Source organism: Elephas maximus, chromosome 9 (assembly GCF_024166365.1).
Source record: "Elephas maximus indicus isolate mEleMax1 chromosome 9, mEleMax1 primary haplotype, whole genome shotgun sequence".
Taxonomy (NCBI): domain Eukaryota; kingdom Metazoa; phylum Chordata; class Mammalia; order Proboscidea; family Elephantidae; genus Elephas; species Elephas maximus.
In genome coordinates, this window is record NC_064827.1 from 60,633,818 (window position 1) to 60,643,890 (window position 10,073).

At 37.1% G+C, this 10,073-nt stretch overlaps 1 protein-coding gene across 1 annotated transcript; it reads right to left on the bottom strand.

The window, feature by feature from the left end:
* Window positions 1-7,535: 7,535 nt before the first annotated feature.
* Window positions 7,536-8,579, bottom strand: LOC126083157 (olfactory receptor 2K2). Its single transcript, XM_049896563.1, is given in 2 exon segments — window positions 7,536-7,576; window positions 7,579-8,579. Coding segments are annotated over 2 exon segments (1,038 nt in total). The 5' UTR covers window positions 8,576-8,579.
* Between the last annotated feature and the right edge of the window lie 1,494 nt (window positions 8,580-10,073).

Sequence of the window (10,073 nt, forward strand, 5' to 3'; positions counted from 1 at the left end):
TTGCCTTTCTTAACAATCATTGGTACAGGTTTCACTAAAGACAGTCAGGAGGGCCTTCACTGGTCCAACAAATTTTCTATTCACTAAATGTTAATAGAAAAACATAAGAGTGGAAAGTTTTTTGTGTTCTGGCTTATGTGAAAGATTTCCTGAAAGGTATTTTCTAAGATTATCTCAGCTATTGTCCTTATACCCCAGGGCCCAGTTGATGTGTCCTTGCGAGTCCTGTGAGCCCAGCTCCAGCTGGGTCACATTTCTATGTTCAAGGACAGGGAATAATGTTTTTAATATTATTTCTTAAATCATTCTTTCTTTTTGATCAGAGATTGGAGATAACGCATTGGTGATCAGTACCTGTACTTAATAGAGCTCCTAGATGGCAGCCATTGCAGGGTCTTTAAGCTCACGATGCTGGCTTTCCACTGGATACCATCTGGTTCTTCACCAGAATCTTAAGAGTAAAGTTCTCATCAATTGCAGACTCAATGTACATCAACATTTCAGCGTGAGGCTTTTCTTTTGCATTTTGTAGACTAAGAATATTACTATTCCTTGCAATGATCTAGCCCGTGTACTTACTCCTGATGGTAATCAACCAAATAAATCTGGTGTTTGTAAGAAAAAAAAAAAGACAGGAAAGAAAGAAAAGCGAAATGGATGTCAGAAGAGACTCTGAAACTTGCTCTTGGACCTAGAGTAGCTAAAGCAAATGGGTATGATGAAGTGAAAGAGCTGAACAGGAGATTTAAAAGGGTGGCTCAAGAAGACAAAGGAAAGTATTAAAATGACATGTGTGAACACCTGAAGTTAGAAAACCAAAAGGGAAGAACACTTCCAGCATTTCTCAAGCTGAAAGAACTGAAGTAAAAATTCAGTCTTCGAGTGGCAGTAGTGAAGAATTTCATGGGTAAAACACTGAACAACTCAGGGTGCAACAAAAGAAGATGGAAGGAATACACAGAGTCACTGCACCAAAAAGAACTGGTTGATGTTGCATCATTTCAGGAGGTAGCATGTATAATCAAGAACCAATAGTACTGAAGGAAAAAGTCCAAGCTGCACTGAAGGCGTTGGTGAAACACAAGGCTCCAAGATTTGGCGGAATATCAATTGAGATGTTTCAACAAAAAGATGCAGTGCTGAAAGTGCTCACTCATCTATGCCTAGAAATTTGGAAAACACCTACCTGTCTAACTGACTGGAAGAGATCCGTATTTATACCTATCCCAAAGAAAGGTGATTCAACCGAATGTGGAAATTATCAAACAATATCATCAATATTACATTCAGAAGAGAACGTGGGAGGAGGAATATCGTTGCTGATGTCAGATGGATCCTGGCTGAAAGCAGAAAATACCAGAAAGATGTTTACCTGTCTTATTGACTACACAAAGGCATTTGACTGTGTGGGTCGTAACAAATGTGGATAATATTTCGAAGAAAGGGAATTCTAGAACACGAATTGTGCTCACGAGGAACCTGTACATAGTTCAAGAAGCGGTGATTCAAACAGAACAAGGGGACACTGCGTGTTTTAAAATCAGGAAAGACATGCGTCAGGGCTGTATCATTTCACCATACTTATTCAATCTGTATACTGAGCAAATAACCCAAAAAGTTGGGCTCTATGAAAAATAACAGGGCATCAGGATTGGGGGAATATTCACTAACAACCTGTGTTATGCAGATTATACAATCTTGTTTGGTTTAAGTGAGGAGGACTTGAAGCACTTACTGATGAAGATTTAACACCATAGCCTTCAGTATGAATTACGCCTCAGCTTTTTATTTTTTTTTTATAAAGAAAACAAAAATCCTCACAACTGGACCAATAAGCAACATCATTATAAATGGAGAAAAGATTGAAGTTGTCAAGGATTTCATTTTACTTGGGTCCACTATCAACACCGATGGAAGTAGCAGTCAAGAAACCAAACGACGCATTGGCCTGGGGGAAATCTGCTGCAAAAGACCATTTAAAGTGTTAAAAAGTAAAGATGTCATTTTAGGACTAAGGTGCACCACACCCAAGTCATGGTGTTTTCAATCACCTCATATGCATGAGAAAGCTGGGCAGTGAATAAGGAAGACCAAAGAAGAATTGATGTCTTTGGATCATGGTGCTGGCGAAGAATACTAACTATATCGTGGACTTCCAGAAGAATGAACAAATCTGCCTTGAAAGAAGTACAGACAGAATGCTCCTTAGAAACAAGGATGGAGAGACTTCATCTCACATACTTTGGACATGTTATCAGGAGGGACTGGTCCCTGGAGAAGGATATCATGCTTGGTAGAAAATCAGCAAAGAAGAGGAAGACCCTCAACGAGATGGATTGACACAGTGGCTGCAACAATGGGCTCAAGCATAACAATGATCATGATGAAGGTGCAGGACCAGACAGTGTTTCTGTTGTACATAGAGCTGCTATGAGTCAGAAATGATTCGAGGTCACCTACCAACGACAACGACAGTCTGCTTTACTTAGTATCAACTGATTTAAATATGAATCACATGTAAATACCTTCATAGCAACATCTAAACTAATATTTGTCCAAACAATTGGGCACTATAGCCTAGCCAAGCTGACACATAAAATTAACCATCATAGTGGGTAAAGCCATTGGTACTTTAGCAACAATAAAAGCACTAACATCTAACTGTGTTGGTAATCATTATATTTTTTATCACAATGCACTCATAGAAAAAAATATCAGTCTCACTTAAGAATGCTTTTGATGAGCATAAAAATAATTTTTATTAAACCTTAACCTTTAAGCACATGTCTTTTTAATATTGACTGAGACCAAGTGGGAAGTATGCACTTCTGCTGCATCCTGTAGCACCACCTTATCTTGAGGAAAAGCACTTGTGCAGTTGTTTGAGTTGTGAGCTGACCCAATCACTTTTTTCTTGGGATAACATTTTTGCTTGAATGAACAACTGGCAGATAAGCTAGTTTTTCAGATTGTGTATTTTTAAATCTTTTTTTTCTCTCTGATATTTACATTGGATCATTTCTGTTGGTCTGTCTTCAAGTTCACTGAGTCTTCTGTAATCTACGTTCTGCTCTTGAGCCCATCCAGGACTTTTTTTTTCAGCTATAGTATTTTTCAATTCTAAAATTTCTGCTTTGTTCTTTTTAATTTCCTATTTGTTTGTTGAGATTCTCTATCTTTCCATTCAAAGAGTGTTTGCTATTGATTCTTGAAGCATGGTTATGATAGCAGCTGTAAAGTCCATCTGATTATCCCAACATCTTTGCCATCTTGGTGTGTTATCTTTTCCTTTGCAAGATGTTGAGATTTTCCCGATTCTTCGTATGTTCGGTGTTTTTTAATTGTACTCTGGACATTTTAAATATTATGAGACTTTGGGTCTTATTCAAATACTATGGAAAGTGATGATGATGATGATGTGTGTGTGTGTGTGTGTGTGTGTGTGTGTGTGTGTGTGTGTTTTAAAAGATGGTTGACCTGGTTAGGCTTAAGCCACAAGTTACTAACCATCTTCTGTGAGTTCAGTTTTCAAAGACTTTGCTGTTATTCAGGTCTGTCCTGTATGTGTGCCATCCAGTGGCAAATATGGGACCTAGAGAGTAGTCTACCTTATAGTTCAGTTCTCAAAGCCTTTGTTACATTGTTTAGGGTCAGAGACATACATGTGCAATGAAAGTTGGGGATTAGCCCAGGAGTTCACATACAACTTCACGGGATTGATTTCTGGAACTTCCTCCTCTCCACAATCTCTCATGATCCACACTCTTTCCCTTGTTCTCCATGCCCCTATCATATTGGCCTTCTTTTGGTTCCATGTGCCATTCCTCCTTCTGCCAGGGGCCTTTGCTCAAGCTGTCCCATTATTAAAGAGACTCTTTACCCCTCCCCACATCATTTACTGTTTCTTCACATATCAGCTCAGTAATTACTTCCTATTTCAGTAGTGGATTGTCCAAAAAAAGGGGAGAAGATGGGAATATTGTATCCCAAGTAAGTCTATGACCTTCTGCTTATGTGTGGGTCACCTATCTTATTTCTTGTGTATGCATGGAGATAAGTTCTATAATCAGATAGTTTGGATAGGTCTAAAAGTTATAGGTATTTATATCTCTAACAATGAAAAAGTGCTACAAGATGTTATGTTATAATTTTGAATGAGGAATCAAGATTGTAAGGGACATGTGGAGCACCCATTTGTGTGATATTGGAATCCCTCTATAAACAAACCAAGAATTAATTCTATTCAGAATACTCTTCAAGTGTTCATCAGATCCAACCAGTTATGAGTCACTCTATGCTTTCATGCTATGTGCATTTCTCCATCTTGATCATTAAAAGCTGTATCAAACATAATGCCAAAGACCAAAGGCCTGAAGCAATAATTTCTAGTACATTTTCCTTATGTAACAATATTCCATCTTTATTGGAAAAGTAACTGTGGTTAATGTAAAACTTTAATCTTAAAGATTCCTTACTAGGAACTAAAGATGACAGTTTTTATTCTTTAATTCTGGGTAGACATCCTCATCACCTCCATCACCACTAGACCACTACCAGCAAAGACAGGTAAACAACACAGGTATGGTCAAGTACCTCATTGAATAGTCATCAAACGTTCATTACATGCACATTTTTATTCGGCAGATGCTCATTGATAACTTCATCTTTCACAACAAGTATGCACTGAAAGTCTTCTCTGTGCCAGATAATATGATAAGTCCTGGGTATAATGTGGTAAATAAAGTTGATACAGTCCTCACCTCAATGAATGTACAGACTAGTGAAGGAGACAGACGTTAAACAAGTTAACCCACAAATTATTATCAAATTACAAATTGTGATATTTAAGAAAAAAAACAACCCCATTGCCATTGAGTTAATTCCGACTCATATTAAAAAAAAAAAAAAAACCCTATAGGACAGAATAAAACAGCCCCACAGGACTTCCAAGGAGCAGCTGGTGGATTCAAACTGTCAACCTTTTGATTAGTGCCCCTATCTCTTAACCATTACACCACTGGGGCTCCACAAATTGTGATAAATACTCTTAATAAAAGAAGTAAAAACATGGTACATTCATGAAAGTAGGAGGAATTTGATATGCCTACAACAAAGGATGTAAATAGTGAGTAATTAGATTATAAGCCATTGCTTGTCATCTTAAGGGATTCAAGCTTTAGGATATGAGAAGCCACTGAGGGATTTAAGCAGAGAAATGACATGGTCAGATTTTGCTAAAACATATACCTGGTCATGTAACCATTCATGTAAGAATTGACTGACGGTGGTTTTACTTTCTCTGTCTGATATATTCTTCTCTCTAACAATACTTGAAAAGGACGCTTCGCCTGAGACTCTATATAAAAGTAATGGTTACAATTAGTGTTGTTTGAAATGGAACCTAATCCAAATGAAAGAGCACAGTATTTACCAATAGTTAATTTTCATATTGCATATAATATATAAAATGCATTTATATTTTAAAATGCTTATTTGCTATTCACAGTGATTTTATGTAAACATATGACTGTAACTACTAATCTTTTTGACAAGAACTACTAGGGAGATATCTGCCCAGGTTCTGTCCTGGGTCGTCGTCAGACATCTGGGTCATTTCTAATCTCTTTCAGTATCCCATTCTGGTCCATATTCCATTCTGAAATGCTTGGTTGTATGTCAGTCTGTATCAAAACTGTTGTACTAACTATATAAGGTATTCAATTTCTGTCTCTTCAAGTTCTCATACTTCTCTTTGAAGTAAAGATTTTAGCTATTTCTATAAAAAAAAAAAATTCCTGTTTATGTTTGGTACCACATATATGCTAGCAAATTCCAGGATGCAGACAATTTAGTTCTATGCTAACATAAAATTCAGCTCTACTCTAATAAAAGCCCACTATAAAAAATTTTTTTTTTTTTATAAAATGACACTTCAAAATGTCTCTGAAATTGCCAGAGAATAGTCATGACAGTTGGATCGGGGAAGTTAAAGTATCTAAGCAGAAAAATAATTATTTTAGGATGAATACTTCTTGGTCAACTCTTCCAACTATTCCAAAACCATTTACTCAGGTTTGTTTCCAAGAATCTCTTGACAGCAATATCAGGCATCAAATTTATCCCTTTGCTCTATCAACAAAACTTTACTGTGTGATTAAGCTTCTTCATGTGTGGGTTACATGTCGAGCAGCATGTAATGGAAGTTCTTGATCTAAGAGAATGGTCTAAGAGCTCTAAAAAATCGAAAACTCAGCATCCAGTCCTAAAACTTAAGTCTTTCATATTTTGAAATTTGTCAAATGTGCTTCCATTTTTCCACTCAAAATCTTACCCTTCCTCTGGGAGTAGAGGTAGGCAGGTGAGAACAGAAAAAATGAAGGGAGAAATAAGATAAGAAAGGAAAAAGGGAGGAAGAAGAACTAACGCTAATTTTCTTTTGGGGTGGTAGCTTTTCACTGGAAATAATGTTTCCCAAAGTATGGTCATCTCATCACCTATATCAGAGTTTCTTGGGGTCTCTATTCTAACTACAGATTATTGGGACCCACCGCAGAGCTATTGAATCAGAATCACTGGGAGTAGGGCCCAGAATCTGCAGTTTTAACAAATATTTTTTTACAATCAAAGATTAAAAGCAACTAGTGTAAATATGACCTCTGTAGTTGTTGGATCGTTATAAAGCAATATACCTCATTGTCCTTGTTGTTTCTTCTTCCTAAATTCCATGAGTGGCACTGACTTCTCAGATAAGGTGATTGACTTAAAGCTGATAAATTTATTTGCTTAATGAATGATAGCTGTATAAAAAAAAATAAAATAAATAGATACCCTTGCCCTCGTGAAGTCAATCATCCAAAGAAGAAAACAGACAAACACACATGAAAAAGACTTAACTGGTATATGGGTAGCATACCGGTATAGAAACAGGTTCAGTCTGCACAAGTATCTATGTGCTTAGAAAAGCAAAGTTGGCAGTGAGCAAAGCAAGCAGGCATCTCTGGGAAAGTTCTCAGGCAGGGAGTTTTAACCTGGAGTTTTTGAGGAAGGGTAATTAGGGAGTCACCATGGTATGGTAAAAAGCACTCTGGCCAAGAAATCACAAGGTTGGAGTTGTAGTGCTAGTTCTATAACTGTGTGATACAAGCAAGTCTTCTAATTTTTCTTGTATTCTGTTTTCTCATTTGCATAATCAAAGGTAATCCTACTATTTGTTTCTTTATGCTCCCATCTCAATCTAGAAAGGATTTAAAGTGGAGAAAATGTCCAAGTTTCTTCTGGCACTAACATTCACTGACTCTAAATTTATCTGTTTCCTTTCAGCATCAACATATGATGACTTTATGGTCCAGTACTTCTCACAACCATGAAATATACACATACAGGACAGAAAATACTAATAAATGCAAATTCAAATCTAGCACTATCCACAAGCAAAAATCACTCTGGGCACAAGTCAGAGTTCTAAGAGGCAGTATGTTGTTTAGAATTTCTCTGATGAATTCTGTCAGGGCACATCCCTGGTAAAAGGCACCCAGTCAGAGATTTTCATGTGTTTGATACAAAGGTATTTGCCCGGCAGTTTTTTCACAGCATCTTTGACTTCCTTGTTTCTTAAACTGTAAATTATGGGGTTCAGCATGGGGGTCAGCACGCCATAAAGCAATGAGATGATTTTGTCTATTTCTTGTGAGTTTGATGAAGAAGGCTTTAGGTACATGGAGATGGCAGCCCCATAATACAAAATCACCACCGTCAAGTGGGCACCACAAGTAGAAAAAGCTTTGTTTCTTCCCTCTGCTGAGCTGATTCTCAGGATAGCGGAAAGGATGAAGATGTAAGAGATACAAATTAAGAGCAGTGGAATGGGCAGGAGGAGTACACTAATCGCTAGCACGATCATGTCTATGAACAGCGAACTTGTGCAAGCTAATTTTAGCACAGCCAAAATTTCGCACGTGAAGTGATCAACGAGATTCCCACAGAGGGGTACCTGCAGGGCAAAACTGGTCTCCAGCAGAGCAGTCAGACAGCCTGTCACCCAGGAGACAGAGGCCGTCTGTACACAGACCTGCCTGTTCATGATGATGGAGTATCGCAGAGGATTGCAAATGGCCATGTATCGGTCATACGCCATCACAGCCAGGAGCACACACTCTGTGGAACCCATGGCAAGGGACAGATACATCTGTACAGCACACCCAGAAAAGACGATAGTTTTCTGAGATGATAGCAGGTTCACCAGCAAAGTGGGAATAGAAGCAGATGTATAACAAATATCCATGAAAGAGAGATTTCCAAGGAACAAGTACATGGGGGTATGAAGGCGTGAATCTATGATAATGATTAAAAGAAGAGTGCTGTTGCCCAAGAGGGTTATTAGATACATTACAAGGCTGAAGACAAAGAGCACAATCTCTAATTTTGGATATCTGGAAAAGCCCTCCAGGCAAAAAAATGTCCAAATTGTGAAATTTTCTCCTTTCATTTCCTTTCTTTCTTTCAACTGTAGTGACCTAGTATTATTTATTCTCTTCAGTTCATCTGAGGACATAAAGAGAGAGAAAAAGAATAACATTCATATAATTAGGAAAACACTTAACACCATCCATCTCAAGCTTATTTTCACTCTCATAAACACAATTTTACCACAGGAAATCACAGGGTAGTACACTTATTAATCTAAGAGGAAAAAGCAGGTTTGAACTACATGAAGAGTTGATTCTCCCACAGTAAAATTTAGAAAACAGTGAATTTGAAAACAAGAATAAACATATTTAATCTTTGACCCTTGGCACACAGTAGGTTTCCAATAAAGATTTGAAAGTGACTGAGAAAAAAAAATATGAATGAACAGAGAATAAACTACTAAAGCATAAACGAGAAATTAAGCCATGTAAGTGAGGAAAAGAAAGCCCATATGGGGAACAATAACCAATAATAATTTTCACTGGAAGAAGAGGCAGAATGTTGAAAGAAACAAATGAATGAATTTTAAACCAACACCTGTGAAGTTCTGGGTCTAAATGAACTCGGTTTTCTCCAGTTAACAGCTTGGAGGTTGGCACACTTTTTCAAAATAATGACGTTGCTTGAAGCATTAAAGATTATATTTAAGAGCCAATGTATAAGCCGCACGAAATAACTCACCTCATTTAAACACTGACACATCCATTGTAGAGTTTCATTCATTATTGAGACCCATACTTTTGTGAGTATTTGTATAGTTCTAAAAATTATACTCAGGCAATATTCCTGATATACATGAAAACCCATGAATACCCAGGAAATGCAGAATTAAACTGCCTTAGAAAATTACCTTAAGATCTTTTTGAATATAAGATTGTAGACCATCTTATAAAGTATAAGCAAGGCACTTAAGGTTTCATTTTTTTACATTTCATATTATTAATAAAAAAATCATTACAGCAAACTTACCTTGCTCCTGCACTTACATTGTTCTTTATCACCTTTATTTTATTTTATTTTTCCCTCTGCTGGCTCCTTCCTTTCTCTGTTCAAATGTATATATACATTCTTAAAATTTTCCTTCATTGTCATGGTACATGTACAAGCTTCCCTCCTATTTTTGCCCTTTCTTGCAAAGCCAAATTCTTCACTTATATGGTTTATGTTACAATATTTCAGTCTTCTCTTTCTTACCACTGGCCTCCTTTCCCAGATTCTCAATTTCAGTCAATGTTATCACCCATCTCCTAGTTCTCCATATTTAAAAAGCTGACATAGATGGTGATGGTGAAAATAATAATGCTGTGGACAATATCTTATTACGCCCCAGTAAAGGGGCATAATATTTTTCAAATTACTTTCATTATATTACCGTATTATCTTTGTCTTCTCCGTCTGTTGTGTCTCACCTCTAGCCTATTACCAAGTCCCTCAATTTTTTTTCTGTTTTAGTCATCAGCGCCCAAGCAGCTTACATTGCAGATCCAAACACCATCATTAATGCTGAAAACCCTTTTCATATTCTTGGGAAGACTTGTCAGTATTACTTTCCTCTGGGGTAACTCATCATGCAGAGGTTTGGGGTTTCTTCCCAAGAGCTCCACTTT